The sequence below is a fragment of the Diadema antillarum genome, unplaced genomic scaffold, assembly GCF_040938485.1.
Source record: "Diadema antillarum isolate AM-2024a unplaced genomic scaffold, OU_Dant_1.0 scf00000157, whole genome shotgun sequence".
Taxonomy (NCBI): Eukaryota; Metazoa; Echinodermata; class Echinoidea; order Diadematoida; family Diadematidae; genus Diadema; species Diadema antillarum.
In genome coordinates, this window is record NW_027271046.1 from 1102985 (window position 1) to 1122500 (window position 19516).

The window sequence follows — 19516 nt, forward strand, 5'->3', positions numbered from 1 at the left end:
CTTGTTTTCGTGACACGACTCTCGCCTTCAAAACATCGATGTCACGGCACGCCCTCAAAGTTAGGCACGAAGGCAAATATCAAAAGTTCAGGCACTTCTTTGTGTCATTGCGAATGCATCTCAGTACAAACTGACACATGTTTTATCTTTGTTATTTCTCTGTTTTTCTATATTCCTCGTCTCTAAAGTTTGATTTATCATTTCGTCACTTGTCACGGCTCACTTGCACTGGCTAACCTTTGACGTATCCTGGATAGCGAAGATCCGCGATACTTTTTTCGCGTGTCGGAACTTTGATGCTCAAATCCTGTTATCGGAGAAGTCGATATGCCTGGAAATGTAGGCCAAATTGTCATCATCATAACTAAACGTTGTTGGAGACATGGCAATATGATACGATAATGTCTCTTGACTGAGTTCACCTGTCAAGAAGACGAAGCATAACAATCTCATAAGTGAATATAGTGTATACAACTTTCTGTATTCTTGATCTTTGACATGCTACAGAAATTGCTAGTGCATTAGCCGAAACTTGAGCGTTTAGAGAAAGAATTATTCAACTTTGTTTTGCAGACAATTTTACGTTCGTATATTATGATATCTTGTAAAGATCTTATTAGGAAAAAAAGGAATAAAGTTTTAAATTCAAGAAAAACTTCATAGAAAATTAAACGCAAAAACATCAACGAAACAAGCAGAAGAAAAACAAAAACTGAACATCAAGCATAATTTGACATCAATTCGTCATAACGATGTGAATGCGGACTGATTCCGCAATGACTTTCTTTAGTGATATGTTCTGCAGCAGGTTTACCTGTTCCGGAACTGATTGTTTGTACATTGAGTCCACTGTTACTGGAAGTGTATACCACTTCGGAGTTCATGATTGTGTTTGTTTGTCTGTTTTTTTTTTTTTTGGTATGAAAGAAAATTGTCCATTGTAAATACACATATTTCTTGGTCGTTGGCATATGCGGTAAGATAATACAGAAGAGTTTACGTTTGGCCTTGTACAATTCTTTTTAACTTTACATCTGTTCGACAAAATGCACGCATTAGCACAATAATTATAAATATAATTATAATCATAATCATGATAAAATTTGAGATCGTATTTCACTTTGAAAGAAACGAACTGTTCTCTTTTCTTTTCTTGTTATGCTTCAACATGCGACTACAGTACAAACAGAGGTTTATCTTCATTTTCCTTTATTCTTGAGGTTGCAACTTAGATAGCAGTCGTAATGTCTTTGACGTTTCACGTTTGTTTCCTGTCGAATTTTAATCTTGACGTATTCAACGCAAGTGACGGAATAATTCAACATCTACTGTTGGGAATTTAATTTGTCTTAACGTACTGATTGTGGCTATAAGTCAACGATCGTTCCGATAAAGGAAACAAAAAGAATAAAACAAAGCATTTGCAGCAAAGCAATAAAATATTACGATCGATGTATGGCTTAATGACACATCTCCCGCTACGACACTTACACACATAATAGTTGGCTACCACACGTACTCGAACCGTTGTTCGGTATTTCTGGGAAAAGATGCGTTTGGGGACCTTGTTTTCTGGACCCCCGTACGGAGCTGACGAGGACCATATCCGGGCTATTACCCCCAAAGGGCAATCACCCCCCCCCCCCCCAATTCACTATACTGGTTAGTGGTAAGGTTAGAGTGAAGATTAGGGTTAGGGTTAGGTTTAGGGTTGGGACTAGGTTCAGAATAACGATTAGGATTAGGGCCAGGGGAAGGGTCCGGGGTTAATTGCCCAGGGGGTAATTGCCCTATAGACAATACTCCTCTACATATCTTGGGTTGTTTTCATATACAGCACTGCTTCAGGATATTAACCAGAGGAAACGCATTTCACATCGTTAAAGGGATCGTATAGTTTTGGTTGAGACCTAATTTCAGGTTTCTAATATTTTTTGATGAAATAATGAGATACCTTTTATGAAATATGAAAGAGCATGTAATTCCATGAGGAATTCAACGTTTATTTGATGAAAATTTGTTTTGAAATGGCTGAGATATCCAAAACAGAGCGATTCTAATAAGTGTGGGACCCACACTTTACGATTGCTTTGTTTTACTCTGTTTTTGGATGTTTCAGTAATTCAAAACCCAATTTTCATCAAATAAACTTTGAATTCCTCTTAAAATGGTATGCTCTGTACTATTTCATAAGTGTTTTCTTGGTACTGTATCTTGCAAAAAGTTAAAAGCCCAATTCAATTCTCATCTCCACCAATACTGTACTATCCCTTTAATTAGATAAAACACGCAATTTTTGGTAAACAACAATTGGCATGTTCTGTCTGGAATTTTCGCCAAAGGGAAGTGATCTAAAAACAATACACCTGTATGTACCTAGTTCTCTACCCCCGGGATGACTTGATTTTCGCATCATCTCTGTCAATAAACTGGTTGACAACCGATATTTTTTTTTTTTTTTTTTTGTGTGTGTGGTCGATTTTCAACTTCCAACTTGAGCTAAAGGCGACATTTTTATAAAGAGGAAATTTGACTGACACTTTTACGATGAGGCCCTCATATCCTGCAGTTTTAAATCCTGGGAGAAATTTGCTCTGAATTACACGATCATGACGATAGAAATGAAGAATAATAGTTAGAATCTGGTGGATGCGCGACGGGCGATGAGAAAACTTGGATAAGATGTTCGAACTAATCACCCTGATCAATGCTGATATTTAAAAAAAAAAATTGCACAGGGGAGCCTTTTTTTTTTTTGGAGGGGGGGGGGGGGGTACCACGTACTTTGTCTCATTCTAAACCCTCCCATAAAAATCCTAGTTACGGGCCTGCACTGTATTGAAATTTAGTTATAACCATAGGCCTACAAATACATTACATGAAATAATGTAGATGATAAATTGGAACTTGCATTTTTACTTCATTGTATGTGGAATTTCGTTATAACCATATTTGGTTTAACAGGAGTGCACTTTACATACAAATGAGCAGTATCCTTCGCATCCCATACTTGGAGACTTGTAATAACCTATAAATGACGATTGGGGGGGGGGGGGGGCTTTGTACCATGGTAGTTGCTGAATCATTGAACAATAACATACTTTAATTTGTTGCTGTTGTTTTCAAAATACAAATGAATGCAAGATTTGTAAGGTGATAACACCATTGTCTCACCTAACTTGTCTTTGTGGTTTCCATTAGGCGTACGTGTAGTTAGAGAAAACGTATAAAACTTCAAATTTCCATATCGTCAGCTGGGAACCAGAAAGGCGTTACATGTACTGCAATTTTGTAGGGGTACTGAACTACTGGTATCATGGTGTACAGCTCAATCTCCTCTACATTATAGTGCCAATTCTAAATTATTTTCACTAAAAAATAAAAATAAAAATAAAAACCACAATGGTGCTATTTACCCAATACATGTATCTAGAACTATGCTTATACAGTATAATCCACCCACTTTTGATATCTTGTATATAAATTAAATATTAAAATTGACTGTTTCGTTTTAATCTATGCTCAAATCCTAGAATGTGATAGCTCCCCTCTTATTCTCAGTTAATGTTATACAGTGCACTCCCATTACAACGAACACGGTTATAACGAAATTTCGTTATAACGAAGTAAATCATCTGGTCCCAAAATTATCACCATTAAAGTCTATGGTACAGAATTCGCTTATAACGAACACGGTTATAGCGAAATTTCCGTTATAACGAAGTCTTTTCCGAGCGCCACAGACAAAGAAAAACAAAAGAAATGTGCTCCGTTATAACGAAATGCGAATTGCTTTCGAAAATACGTAGCGGAACAAGCATTTATAGCGTCTCCGCATGGGTGAACGCTTCACACCACTGTGTGTTCGCTCCTTGTGTCACGCACAGTTTCTGAGGGGAACTTGCGTTTGTTATTGTAATACAGTTATCCCATCACATTTCACATAGCTTTCCAGTGTATGATGAGTATTCAGCAAACATACGTGGTACCTTGTTTTCGTTATATAATGTATTTGTTCGGTTATAACGAAATTTCGTTATAACGAAAGAAAACTGCCGGTCCCGAGTATTTCGTTATAACGGGAGTGCACTGTATAATCCTATTTTAGATTAAAGGAATGGTACAGTTTTGGTTGAGATGGAATTGATGTTTCAAACTTGTTTTAATAATTATTTTTTGAGATAATGAGAAACATCTTATGAAATATGAAAGAGCATATAATTCTAAGAGGAATTTAATATTTATTTTCCTGAAAATTGGTTTTAAGCTGCTTGCGATATCCAAAACAAAGCGATTCTAATAAAAGGTGGGACCCATCTTCTCTTAGGATCGCTTTGTTTTACTCTGTTTTTGGATATCTCAGCCACTTCAAAACCAATTTCCATTAAATAAACTTTCCTGTTAGAATTGTACATGTATTTCTAAAAACATTTCATACACTGGTTTCTGAGTATCTTACAAAAAGTTACAAGCTGAACTCTCACCTCAACCAATACTATACCATCCCTTTAAGATGCAACTTTGACCACTCTGTTTGAATGATTTTACTCTCAATAAAGCCATCATAAAGTGATCATGCTGTAAATTTTCACTTTTGACACAAAACAATCAAAGCAGAAGACTTTCCTTCAGTCCAAACAACGCTCACACAACAATAAATGAACCTTGCGATGCTTTGGTATTCATTTACACAATCTTGTACAAATATATTTCAATGTTGACCACCATAGTGTGACAATGTAAAAAGCTGTTGGAAAAACATTCCACAGTCAATGAGAGACAAGTCTAACACTAAAGTAAATGTCAAAACATTCAAAAACGCTACTACAAAAAACAAGAAACTTGTATGTAACATGATGCTCTTCAAAGACAGCAATGAGTTCGGAATAAGTCAGTTGAGAACAATAAGGTCCCTAATGCTGTACAAAGTGCAAGGCATTAACATCACTCTGGCTTTGAATCTGTGAATACTCCTAGCACATTTGTGGAGAATTTGGGCCTTGCACTGACTGGACATATTGGCATTACTGATTCGAACTGAAAAAAGGACATAAGTTTGATTTAATACCGGTCAGGTAGTGTTGAAAGACTGAATGATATCTGGAAGTTCATACTGGAACTTTTTTGCGTTGGATTTAGAAGCTGCTTTTAAATTGTGATTGTAACACTAATACTAAAGATCAATGTTAAAAAAAGAAATCATTCCTTGCGAGCAAAAGTTATGCTGATGCTGTCTTTTTTTTCTTTTTTTGTGGTTGCTTCATTGAGCATTATACTGTACACGTGTACCACAACATTCAATAAGTCAGCAACAAGATTTACAAACTATGTACAATCTTTCAAAATGCATTCTGTGAATGAACAGGCTTGTAACATTCCTAATCCTCCATATCCTCCATATGTACATATGTGACAAATTTGTATCCACACCATAAACTTCCATGTAACTGACATTAAATCACAACATTGACTAATACATGTAGTAATCTAGGTTTCCCATTTGTACACTGTAATGCTCAATGAGTTTATACCTCCAAACCTGCAAAATCAACTGTCAAACATACCTCATTAACAATACCGCATAAATTCACATTCAATAATCTATTATGATGTAATTATATGAAAGGGCATTTGGGTCTTAAGATTAGCTGAACAGCTTTGGTATGAGACTAGCAAAGAGAGCTGCACAATCTAGCGATCCAAACTTCATGTCTCGTGTCACAGTGATATCTTTTTTTTTCTTGAGAATTTTCTTGGGGATTAGTAATGTGCTGATGGGGTTCCAATCAAACTCAGACAGTAATTTCATCTAAGTTGGTGAAAATATGGCTTTAATATGTAACACATACTTTAATCATTCCTTTTTAGATCAGTATCAGGTTGCAGCATGTGAATGAAGCATCAACAAGGACTAGTTTTTGTGTTCTTGTTTTTTTTTGTGTGTGTTGAAGCATAAGGTCGACATCCAAAAAATACAGGGAGCACACACTTTTCACTGAACATCGCTCTGGAAACACCAGGCATTATCTCACTGATATGCTGCAGTCACCAGACCTCTTTGTCTTACTTATGTTTGACCATCTTTGGCATTTTAAGAAAAAAAAATCCCCTTATGTTTTGTTCTAATTGCCTTTCCTAGAAAAAGAATACTAATCATCACAGGATACTAACCCACTGAGGATGGACTGATTTTGCTACAAGATGCATTTCCCATAGACACTTGCCCAAGTATACTTGGGACTCATCCTCAGCGGGTTAAAAGACATAAATAATAAATAACCCCCAGTCTTCAAAGAAAGATACTCATTATACATTCTCCTGACTTTGAAACAAAAGAAAAAGCTGCCCATCATGAATCACTATCAAATATGTGACTGAAAACATTATCCAAATAATTACGGCAAAATTCCATCCGAATCGCTAGATGAGGGATGTGGGCGAAACATGGAGCATTGAGAAGTTGGGTGTAGACTCTGATGGAACCGAGACTGGCTTGGTACTAAGTTTACGCCTGTAGCATTCTTCACTCAGAACAGCACTGAAGACCTCACTCCTCAGAATGAACCCATCTGCATACCCTCCTGCAGAAAATAAAAATACAATAGAAATCTTTGTCTCATTATACAGCCCAGTGAACTCCGCTGACGTGTGGGGGGGGGGGGGGGGGGGAGTGAAGCAGCAAGATTTACTGATCAAATAAAAAAAGTCCTTGACTGTGTCCTCCCAAGAAATTGGTTACTGTAAAACAAGGAATGTTCGCATGAATTTTAATTTCGTGAATTTTGCGAGAGCCAAGATTCGCAAAATTACAAATGCTCATGAAAGTTCTTGTCTAAACTATATGCATTGAATGTTAGAGGCAACTCACGAAAATTTCGTGCCGCCAAAAAGGCAGTTGGCTCCAAGTTGCAAAAATTTTATGCCGCGAAAATATTGTGTTTTACATTACCTATCTGTTGTACTTTCAAGACTCAAAGAACTCCACTGCCTGTAAAATCTGCACATTTCACACCTCCAGACATCTCATTTTTTCCTCTCTCTTTTTCTTTGTTGTTGATTTTCTAAAGAATTGTCAGCAGTGGCATATTTTCAATGCTTATGCCAAAGAGTGGTGACACAAAAAAGCAGCTAGCTAACTGTATGGGAAGGGAATTGGAGGGGATGGGGGGACTGAGATGCATTGTACTGACATGACTGAACTTTGACCTGTCAGGTATCATAAAATACTGCAAGTTTTCAGGCAACAATGTTGACAAACCAAAAGCTTGTCACTCATATTTCACTAGACGGGAGTTGATGACATTCCAATGCATGACCTGCAATGCACATCTGACTAGTTTTAACAGCTCAGGCTGATCAGGCATGTTTACTACCAGAGTAAATGTTGCTTGCCAGGAAAATGAACATGCTTTACATCTTGAAATTGTTTTCTGTAGGTAAATGAAGCTTCTACTGTAGCAAAACTTTATCAGTAAACCAAGACGTGTATAGATTAGCTTCTCATGTTCGACAAATGATTCTGGACTGCTAATAGAATTAACACAAATACATGACAATCTCTGTTTTATAATCTACACCAGGGATGCCAACTTTGTAAACAGAATTACAGTATTTTTGAGGGCTGAAAAGGTGTATTTTTGGTGGGAAAAGGAGCATTATCTTCAGGTGAAAATGATAAGGGTGTTAAGTTGCCACTAAACCCCTAGTGTTCGAGGCAACTTAACGCCCTTCTCATTCTCAGCTGACAATTTGTACCTTTCCTGCATAGACATGTGTAGTACAGTCTAATAAATTTGAGGAAAATAACATTTTCCATGAAATCTGCAGTATCTTCGGCAAAAAAAAAAATAGAAGGTACATCACAAGTTACAGTAGGCATCTCTGCTACACCCTACCTGATGGTATTCTCGCTGAGCTGACAACTCTTCATTCACGCAAATTAAACATGCAGACTTAAAATCTACACACTTCAATGGGCTCACAAATATTTGAAAAGTGAAAAAATCAAACCAAAACTCTACCAGAAAACATAATAAAACTAAACAAGGAAAAGTAGAAATTACGCGGTGCGTAACATATGTCCCCGCCGGAAGTAGCATTTTGTAACAAAATGTGCAATATAGGTAAAAAATCAAGGTCAAAGGTCAAAGAAGTCAAAGGTCAAAATTCTGTGTAGAAGTTTTGAAGCCCTCACCTAGTGCCATCACATAAAGCAAATGGAATCGAAATTGGGTTAGAAATGGCGAAGGAGTAGCATTTTGTAGCCAATGTACAATATAGGTCAAAAATCAAGGTCAAAGGTCAAAGAAGACAAAGGTCAAAATTCTGTGTAGAAGTTTTGAAGCCCTCACCTAGTGCTATCACATAAAGCAAACGGAATCGAAATCGGGTTAGAAATGGCGCAGGAGTAGCATTCTGTAGCAAAATGCACAATATAGGTCAAAAATCAAGGTCAAAGGTCAAAGAAGTCAAAGGTCAAAATTCTGTGTAGAAGTTTTGAAGCCCTCAACTAGTGCCATCATATAAAGCAAATGGAATCGAAATCGGGTTAAAAATGGCGAAGGAGTAGCATTTCGTAGCAAAATGTACAATATAGGTCAAAAATCAAGGTCAAAGGTCAAAGAAGTCAAAGGTCAAAATTCTGTGTAGAAGTTTTGAAGCCCTCACCTAGTGCCATCACATAAAGCAAACGGAATCGAAATCGGGTTAGAAATGGCGAAGGAGTAGCATTTTGTAGCAAAATGTACAATATAGGTCAAAAAATCAAGGTCAAAGGTCAAAGAAGTCAAAGGTCAAAATTCTGTGTAGAAGTTTTGAAGCCCTCACCTAGTGCCATCACATAAAGCAAACGGAATCGAAATCGGGTTAGAAATGGCGAAGGAGTAGCATTTTGTAGCAAAATGTACAATATAGGTCAAAGGTCAAGGTCAAAGGTCACGACTGAAATTCTGTGTAGAAGTTTCAAAGCTCCCATGTAGTGCTATCATATAAAGCAAACAGAATCAAAATTGGCTCATAAATGACAGAGAAGTAGCAAATTGAAGATTTTGATCACACACGGACGCACACACGGACACACGGACGGACGGACACACGGACGGACACACGGACACACACACGTACGGAGCCCGTTTCATAGTCCCCTGCTCGAACTCGTTCGGCGGGGACAAAAATAAATCAAGGAATCATCTCGAATCCTGATCAAAAGTTTTAAAATGAATGTTAATGGCTTTGCAATTCTGTCCCAGCAGCATCTCAACATCATTAATTTGTAATTACTAGTTTAAATAAGGGCTAGGAATCAATTTATATGAAAATATCGCACAAGAACCATTTATAAAAGCATGCAAAGACAAAAAATGCCAATGCCAGAATAGTTTCTGAAACAAAATTGTCATACAAATATAATCAAGATGACTTCTTATGACAAAAGATGTGATTACAATCAGGAGGAATGGCTATAAGAAAACAACAGCCTCAACAATTTGTCATAGGGTCAGTAAATAAAAGGGAGGATGTAACAATGACTTGATAAATCTGCATTTCAGGTGTTAAATATCAGAAGACAGGAAAAAAGTTTTCTCTCTGCTACTTGTCAGTTACACCTACAGTAGTCTCATTGGCAAATTAAGTACAGTACTGTATGAGCTGTTATTTTCTCATACAGATATTTTCGCAAATAGGGAGGTCACATACATTTTTGCGAGATGTTGTTTTTGCGAATTGACACTGAGGCTTTCATAAGCGCACTATTACTGTAGTGCATGGTGACATTTTCTAGTATTGTTAAATTCACGATCCAACAGTAGTTCGCGAAATACACGAAAACTAAAACCTCGTGAAAATAACAGCTTATACAGTAGCCAAATATCCTTTGTATAAATAAACAAAGCTATGACACAGAGAAGGAAATGCAGTATTCAACACGGTAAGAAGAAAATGTGATGCAAAAGTTCTGCTGAATTTGGTAAGATAAAGAATGATTAACATTTCAACTAAATCAAACACTTATAACACAAACACTTCAAATAATTCAGTGTACACATCCATGTATTAGAACTTCATTACAAAATCAATGAGAAGAAACTGAATTTGTAAAAAAAAATACAGTAAATATTTCAAAGCAACAAACAAAGTCTCAGCATAGGAGATGCCAAAATCTTCTGAACAAAGAACCAAACACAGAATCAAAGAATCAAACAAACTTATTTCGATGGAAACAGAGTGGTAATGCACTCTTTCCATCAAATAATATTACAAGCTGTCATAATTTTAAACCAATATGCATATGAATCACTGTATCTATTACCATCATGAGCTGTAAAAAGTTTGCTCATCGTGAAAGAAAACCGTTATATTAGTAATCTCAAGATCTGTCAAAAGCAAAAATGTAAAGTGTAATGCTTAAAAGGGGCATTCCGGACGATTTTCATAAATTCACATCATGTAGTACATAAATCAACAGCTCCATGTATAGATCCATGGAATTTATTGTGGTCCTTGAGCAGAGAAACCAATAAATTGAAAATCTTAAACAAATTACACTGAACAGTGATGATGACATCAGAGCCTCATATATTTCAGAAATATAGCAGTGTAATTCCATTACAATACCGCTTGCTCAACAAGTTCACCTGTGAAAAATCCATGCATACCGTCTTCTTTTGTTCTGCTTCCTTGAGCCCCAACTCATGCATTCTTATGGTGAGGCTGTCATGTCATCATCCTTGTTCATTGCAATTCACAATAAATTTTGAAAACATTCTCATTACTTATCCCAATCACTGTAATTTCTGAAACTCTGTACTCAGTTTGACTAATTCATAGTTGTTCAAATGTAAAAGTCTGAAAATCATCCGGAGGTCTCCTTTAAATATTGGTCAGCCATCAAACATTGACAGCCAACAACGGTAAGCAGCCAAAACAAAACAAAAACTGTCAACAGCCATCTGTTAAAAAGAATGGAAAAGAGAAAAAGTAACATTAAAACATGTGTATCAGCTGAACGATGTTTGCTGATTAATCAATGTGGAATGTCATGCTTCTGATTATCTGTTCCCAACACAACAAACTGTAAGAAAAGAATGAAAAAGAATGGGAAACAAACAGAGAAGCCGAGGTGTTGATAGAGGGTACAGCTTGCCTAGGAGAAATCCTCAGAGGAGTCGTAATCTTGCACAAGCTGTGCCATGTCGTCCTCCTCCACCCGTGGCAAAATTAGCCGCCTGCTCCTCCTCGTTTTCCGCGGCGGGCCCATCCTGCCGCGGGCTCCATTATGGTTCTCTCTGCCATAGTCGGAGCCTGCTCTGGTGGCCCGGCCCATGCCGGAGAAAGCTAAAGCTTTCTGCTTCCTCTGAGGGGGAGTTTCCCGCGGCGTGGACCTGTACCGTGATGACTACAAAGCAAAATGTGGGAAGCAAGAACCCTGTTTGGTATAAGTAGATCTTTTACGAGGTGTGAGAAATTCCACTGCTGCACCACTCAGAACTCTCAAGCTGTGGAATAGAGAGAAGGGTTCTCAATCCATCCTTCACTATGTAGTAGGTCTAGGAAACTCTTATAACAATGAAATGTGAGTACAGATGCTTCAGGAAGTTGACAAAGTTCCTGCAGACTTTCCTAAATAGAACATTTATGGAGAACAGCAACACACATGATTTCTTTTGGGACCACTGCCTAAAATTTCCCTGGATGATGGTGACATAGAAACATAGAAGCTGCTGGTGGCATTGAGAGATTATAAAACAAAGAAAAGAAAAGGTGTAATCAGTGTCTAAAGATGCCATGTCTGAGGTCTCTGTCTATAGACAAAGGACTCACTCACATTGACATTAGTAATTTGCTCCAGTGCACTTTTCATGAACCGCAAATGAATAAAAGAACATGCTAATCTGAGATGACAGAATAGGTTTGAGGGATCAGTAAACAGAAGCACTGCAAATGGTGAGACGGTATACACATCACATGCACTCACGCACTATTAAACAGTGTATCCCCTGCTTACTAACTAAATCATTATATCCCTTAGTAGAAAAGAAAAAAAGACATGGATCAATCATGAAATTTAAAATCTATGGCCCAAATTCACGAAGGTGGTACAAATGAAACCATGGTTTAAACCATGGACAAAAACCATGGAGCGCCAAGTGTCGCACGAAATATTTCGGTAATTTTGGTAATTTCGCCGGCAAAATGACCGTTTCGTTAACGAAATTATCATTTCGTGGATGAAATGTCATTTAGTTACAAAATGTCGTCATTTCGTTACAAAAATAATCATTTCATCGATGAAATGACTGATTTCGTAACGAAATATTCCATGCAACACTTGGCGCTCCATGGTTTAAACTATGGTTTCATTTGTACCACCTTCATGAATTCAGGCCTATGTCTAGAGGCAATACTGTTGACTTCCATTTTTCTGTATTCCTGCAGGAGTAATCCTTTTCTGTAAATTATACGTCTGGGGTCATAACTTTTTACTCTAATGTTAATCTGAAGTTTGTACATGTAACTTTTTTCTTAACCATTTTGTGGACCATGTTTCTTTAGTACGACATTTATTTTTCTCTATACTTTTCATAACAGTCAGCAGTAACATCGATACTTTAACATTATGAGAAACAGATTGTGGTTAATGAGTGTGCAAAGAATAAGAAGAATCTAATAATCTTTCTATAGTTGTTGCTATGAAGTTTTACATGCTTTTTCTGTGCTCTTATGTACAGTATAAGTTAGTGTCCCAGTAGTTGTAAACTGGTTATGTACTGTATACGGCACATATTTCATGGGATTTTTATATTCGCGAATTTCGGGCTCTATTTGGAAATTCTGAAACATGCGAAAACATCACCTCTGATCCTGACATGAATGTGATGTGCATGTGTACATTTCTCCATTCACTGCTGTACTCCATGATCACGAATTCAAATTGTTGGGAAGTTCTGATTTGCGAAAACTTAGACTCGCTGAATACATGGCTCATACAGTGCTCTATTTGCCATGTGTATTACGCTTGTAGACACAGGGCCTCATCTTGTCAGGTCCTCATGAGACAAGGGGAATGAGGAAGCATCTCAGACCATTTCATCAACATCACAGGGAAGGGAAAGGGTAGGGGGAAGAACAAGATAGACAACATATGATTTCAAAGAAAGTCAACTAACCAATGGTGATATAGGTAGTTCAATGTTGTTGTTGTTGTGTAGTTGTTGTGTTTTTTTTAATCCTTTGTCTGGTCTTTAAAGGAAACCAAACCCCAAAGAGAAATGTGGATTGAGTGGAAGCAGCAACATTTGTAGAATACATCAGTGAAAGTTTGAGAAAAGCGGACAATCGATGCAAAATTTATGAATTTTTAAAGTTTTTGTGTTGGAACTGCTGGATGAGGAGACAACTTGAGTTTATGACATCATGTGTGGACAACTAGAAAATATATTAAAGAAAATTAAACATGATTTCACTTTTTTAGCATAATGAAAGAGCACTTGACTAACTGCTCTCAGAAAGCATAGGGAATAATTACTACCCTTAACATAATGTCAGTATCAAGTTGATGGAATGTGTAGTTTTCATAAAAAATGAATTTTTGTGGAATTCCCATTATATTTTCTTTATATTGTTGTCCACACATGACAACATGAACTCTAGTAGTGTCCTCATCCAGCAGTTCCAAAACTAAAACTTCAAAAATTCATAACTTTTCCATCGATTGTCTGATTTTCCTCAAACGTTCATTGATGTGTTCTACTAATGTTGCTACTTTCACTCAATCCACATTTCTCTTTAGGTTTTAATTTCCTTTAAGGGGGTGAGCTTTGCACCGTCACTTACCAAGACCTGCATGGCTTGGCCCTCCTGGAAATCCTCCTCCTCATCCTCCTCTTCGTCTTCCTCATCATCTTCCTCATCATCAACCTCTTGGTGCATCGGGTGCCTGAAGAGGTAAAGTCAATACAGCCAAATCAATTATCAGAAACACAACACAAGCAGTCCGCATACGCTTACTCTCCAAATGAAGCAAATAAGAGTTTACATTAACAGAGACAGTTTGAAGACTGATCATGAACTCTGTTTACTGTTCACAGTTGCATTTTCCCTAAGATTCAATGAGCTGATTATCCTGCTATATGCCTCAACTTCGAATGAAGTCTAATGAATGTGTGTTTGGTAATGAGTGAGTGTCTGAAACAAAACCATGGGCAGATAGACAGTGATGGACGGAGCCTCTCATGGTGTAGAAACATGGAAAATCACCAGATTGTTAATAGTTCATACAACAATGGAATTATTGCACAAATATTGGTGCTGATATGCTGATCCCTGATCATGGACACAAGAAACCCTAGGTATTTCTATGAATTTTGCAAACTTCTTTTTTATTCTCAGAATTATGTGTTTGGGCTACATTTCTAAACTTGTCAGAAAAATCTTGTGTCATGACAACTCAATACTCCTATCAACTTTGAAAGGAAGAAAAAGTTAAAACAACAGCAACAAACAGAAAGTGACCATGCCTAGTGCTTGAGAAGCACTTTGTTGCATAGGATTTCAAATGCTGATATGCAACAATAATATGTGCAAATTTCAGAAATCAGCAGGCAAAAACACAACATGATTTAGAAGTATGTCAAAAAAAAAAACAAAGACAAGAAAAATTAAATGATGAAATGCTATGGCACGGATCAAGACAGCACATGACCCTTTACTTCTCAGTTTGGTTTCTATTCTGTTGTCATGAAGTTTTTGTTGTTGTTGTTGTTGTTGTGTGGCACTGGCTCTTGTTATCAGACCACACTACAAATGTATAACAACCACTGCATGCAACAGTAAACCCGGGTCAGGAAAACCCTATCCACGTTTTGCATTCACATCCCTCATCTACTCATAACCTCCAACAGAAGATGCTTATGCATCCTGATCGATTCCCATGGTCATGTAGGTATGAAAAACAGTAAGACCCTTAGACAGTAGGAAAACATACATGTAAAGATTTCTCTCTTCCTTGCAATATTTTATTTTGAATAGGATAGAAAACAAAATAATATTGCTTTATGCAAACAAACACACTCCTAACAAGGAGTAGCACGGAAAGTTTTAAGTCATTAGTTTCATTAACCCTATCTTAATGGGGGGGGGGGTTTCAAATTGACCCCCCCTCGACTTTATGGCCATGATTCCGCAAAGCGCAAAGATTTTGCCGCATCATTTCATGACTTTTTACATTGAAGTCTCCGCATATTTTGAGACCAAATTTGCGATGTCCAAGTACACCGTTCTGAAGTTACGTAATGTTTTGCATATGCATGTCAACCCGAAAACAGCTCAAATTCATGATATTGTGTGCAAATCCAATGCAAATTGTGTTTTTGTGAAATTGATATAATTTGATTATTTCAACTTTTAATAATAGAAATTAATCAATTATAATGTAGATATGCTTGAAAAAGTGCCTGCAACAAATTTTGGCTAAAAAACAATAGAAAACAAAAGGTCTAAAAAACAATAAAATACATAATTGACAAAACTAGAATTATCACTGAAGGTGATTAATACCCCTGCCCCTATTGTTGCTTTATAGTATGTGATGTCATGAGGGCAATGACGTTAATACCAAGTTTGTGCACTTGTCGAATTGGAAACAGAATAATTTTAGTTTACTGTACAATTACAGAGTTGACACTGAGTATAAAACTTACAGCAAATGGAAACATGCTTTCCCCCAGCATCACTACACTTAAAGACCATCATACACACCAAATTTGACCTTCATAGCTTGAATGGTTTAATTTGATACAAAATTGAGTGGTTACCATGGCAACACATTTTCCTTAAACTAACACATTGGTGTCTTGCAAAACTACACTTCTAGATCATGATACATACTAAATTTGACTTTAATTGCTTGAATGATGTGGAAGTTATTCGATCTGCAAGGTTTTGGTAAAATTATGGTTACCATGGCAACGCTTTGTCCGACAAACTCAAAAATTATGTGTTCCATATCTATGCCTCAAGGCCATAATGCCTACCAAATTTGATTTCAATTGCTTCAAAACTGTGGAAGCTGTTCACTCCACAAGATATCGAAGAGAACATGCGGTTACCATGGCAACGCGTTGTCAAGTACAAACACAAAGAGTGTCTTGCATAACTACACCTACAGATCATCATAGATACTAATTTTGAAATTGATTGCTTAAATACTATGGAAGTTATTCAATCTACAAGGTTTTGGTAAAATTATGGTTACCATGGCAACGCATTGTCCGACAAACACAAAAAACATGTCTTGCACATCTATACCTCAATATCATCATTTACCCTAAGTTTCATTTAAATTGCTTCAAAACTGTAGGAGGAGTTCGCGACGCAAGATTTTGCAACAGACCGACCGACCGCCCGCCCGCCCGCTCGACCAACTTCACGGTGATTCCTATATACCCCCTTCACACTAGGTGTGGCGGGGGTATAACAATAAAAATCAAAAGAAATTGATTTTGATTGTGCGTTTTTTTATTCAAGAAAATTGTTCGATGTGTCTTGAGGAATTCTGACACAAGACTTTAGCAATCCTTCAGTCGTTTTAATGGAGTTACAGGCGAAAATATGATTTCATGCATAAATTTGCATAATTAATTTATTACATATAGAACATCTAATTTTTTCGATTGTATGACCATGTAATCTCGTAGTTGACATTCGGCTCTATGTTCAGGCAAAATTTTGCGGCGATCGCACCATCGCCATCCGAGATCTGAAGGTGGGGGGTCAAATTGACCCCCCCCCCCCCAATTAAAAACTTGGTCTCAAATAGCCCAGTTAGAATAGGGTTAAGGTAAATATAAAACATGGCAATCTTCTGTTTTCTCACATCGACATTAGATTGACTTTAATACACTGGAGGGCAAGAGATAAAATCTCCCCCAGAAAAACAACAACAACACACAAATCCAAAACTAAACATGGTTAGTACAACTTGTACCTTACAGTTTCATAATCATTATCAGCAACATGTTAGTCACTTTTTTACATAATTCATGTAAAGAAGATTGAACACAACATTTGAAAGTGTATCTCCACAATGTTATTCAACACCAAGAAAATGTCTTGAATGATAAATCATAGGGGACAAATAAACAGAAACACTGTTGAACACGGTGTAACTTAACACCCTGTACCTTGCCCTAGGTCTAGTTCCGCTTGCTCTCGGCTTGCCCTCATAACTACGCCTAGCTCTATTTTTCTTGGCCCTGACAGTCTGGCTGTTCAGCCAGGAGGCGACTGATGCCTGGGAGGACTGTGACAGAAAGTGTTTCCTGTGGAGGGGTAGCCATGACAACATGACCAAGTTGTACATCCATTTCATGATAAACATGGAAATTACTGCATACTCTGTCAAGCGCTCCATAATGCTGAGTAAGGTGTATTGCACCTGCATCAAAAAGTAGCTGCTCTACTGTCTGAGGAGCAAATACACATCTGAAGGCAAAGCTTGCTTCTTAGACATCAAAACTACTGTCACTGTGTGACATTTTGTCCACTGACATGAAAAATCTTGATAAATATATCTGAAGATATTGTATATATATTGTAGCAAAAAGTAAATGCAGCACTCAATACTAAGATGAGGGGAACTCCTCCCCCTTCCCCCCCCCCCCCACCAAAAAAAAAGGGGGGGGGGGAATGTCATCTAGCTATACATAAGTGCAGAAAGGGTGCATTATAAAGAATGGATCACATGCTCTTCATTCAATGCACATTCAATAGATACACAGTCAAAATCACTCACGAGAAACTTGGTGTGACTTATAACTACAGAAGCATTCTACTCAGATTTGGTCCCACTGGAATCTAGAAATATTTGTGTGCATGCCACTTTTGCAAATTTCACGAAGAGCAAGAATTCGCCAAAGTAAAATTTACCCGAAAGTGTTTGCTACACAATGCATCAAATTCCAGTGATATTTGAAAAGGTTTCATGCAATGAAAAAGGTCATCGGCTCCAATTCATGAAAGTTTCATACAGGAAATGTTTCTGGTTTTGCAATTACTGTTTCCCCTTGTAAGATAACATCATCACAATTTCCAGGCATGAAAGAAATGGTGAGCGCTGAACTGAATGCAGACACTACTAATCCATGGATTTTTCTCTTGACTTTACTTAGTAAGTGGGAGAAGACAATTTGGGAAGGAAGACTAAAACACTCACTCAAAGTCTCTCTCTGATCCCTGAAGGGACGCCTCTTCATCGGCGCGAAGACGTTTCGCAGCCCCTGTCACATTCATGTGAGCATCGCGGGACAGCCACTGGTCGTTGGTTCCCTCCTCTGCACAAGCAGAAAAGACATCAATTCTCATCTGCATGAATCAAGTCTGCAAAAATCTTCCATTATTTTGAAACAAATTGTGGAGGGATTACTGAGAGTGTCAACACACATCTTCGTAAATTAATTACAGAAACTATTTCATTATTTTGCAAAGATATTGACCTGAGAGCATTGGCATGTTTGACTGTGAAAGGAAAGGGTGCTAGAAGCATGTCAGTGCACTCTGGGGAGAGGCTCTTCACCAGTACAAATCATGGAGTGATTTACAAATCAGAGCTATTGACAAATCATGAAGTAAAGTATCCTTTTTCAATGCCTGTATATTAAATAACTTGCAACGATTTAGGGTGACAAAAAAAAATCACCATGATTTACTGCTGCAGTCCATAAAAAATCAGTGAGTTTATATAAATTATTATGTTAGACAGTATACGTTACCAATTTGGAAACAACAAAAAACTTATCATTATTATCTTTTTAAAGAAATCTAATTCAAATTGATCGGAATCCATGTCCATTCTTACCCAGATAGCTATACATATATCATTGCAAGGTTGGAAACTACAATCTCACTGACATCTTCCAACCACATTATATGAGCCAGTCTGACTCCCCTCTCAGATTATATGTCTGCACCCTGACTGCATAATATGCCACCCGTACCTGGTTGGATCCACTCACCCCCTTGCATGGCCATCTTCCTCTTGAGGTTCTTGGCCTGCTTCTTGGAGACCTTCAAGGGGCGTGGCACCTCTGGCAACCTCTCCACCAGGTCTCCCTGCAGCAGGCTGTGCCGGTAGATCCTCAGGGGTGCCCACTCCTCCCCCTCCTGCTCCGTCATGCCCTCCTTAAGGTTCTTGTCAAGGTACTGCAGCCTGTGGGGAGGGGAACAGGGGAACCATGAATTGAAGAGAATCAGTGAAGTGACTGCAGCACTGAGTTTGTGTGGATAAAGGTCGCAACTCTCTTTGAGATTCTGGATTAAAATTAAAATAAAAACAACTGGCTAAATTTGGCTAATTTTTTTTACCCCCAATTTTCTGGTTCATTACCTCTCAGATTGTCTGTCTGCCTATATGTATGTACATTTGTATGTACACATGTGTACACGTTTGTCTGGCTGTCTGTGAAACTTTGGAGTGTGCATATCTATACATGTTTATACAGTATGTTACATGCTTACTTAT

The 19516-nt window shown here is 37.6% G+C and overlaps 1 protein-coding gene across 1 annotated transcript in view; it reads right to left on the minus strand.

The window, feature by feature from the left end:
• Window positions 1-4756: 4756 nt before the first annotated feature.
• LOC139722130 (cohesin subunit SA-1-like) overlaps window positions 4757-19516 on the minus strand; it is a 40914-nt gene continuing 26154 nt past the window's right edge. Inside the window, exons 23-26 of the mRNA XM_071633449.1 lie at window positions 19011-19204; window positions 18212-18329; window positions 13834-13936; window positions 4757-6581 (exon numbers count right to left, since the gene is read on the minus strand). Coding sequence (XP_071489550.1) covers window positions 6555-6581; window positions 13834-13936; window positions 18212-18329; window positions 19011-19204 — 442 coding nt within the window. The 3' untranslated portion in view covers window positions 4757-6554. The remainder of the gene's footprint in view (window positions 6582-13833; window positions 13937-18211; window positions 18330-19010; window positions 19205-19516) is intronic.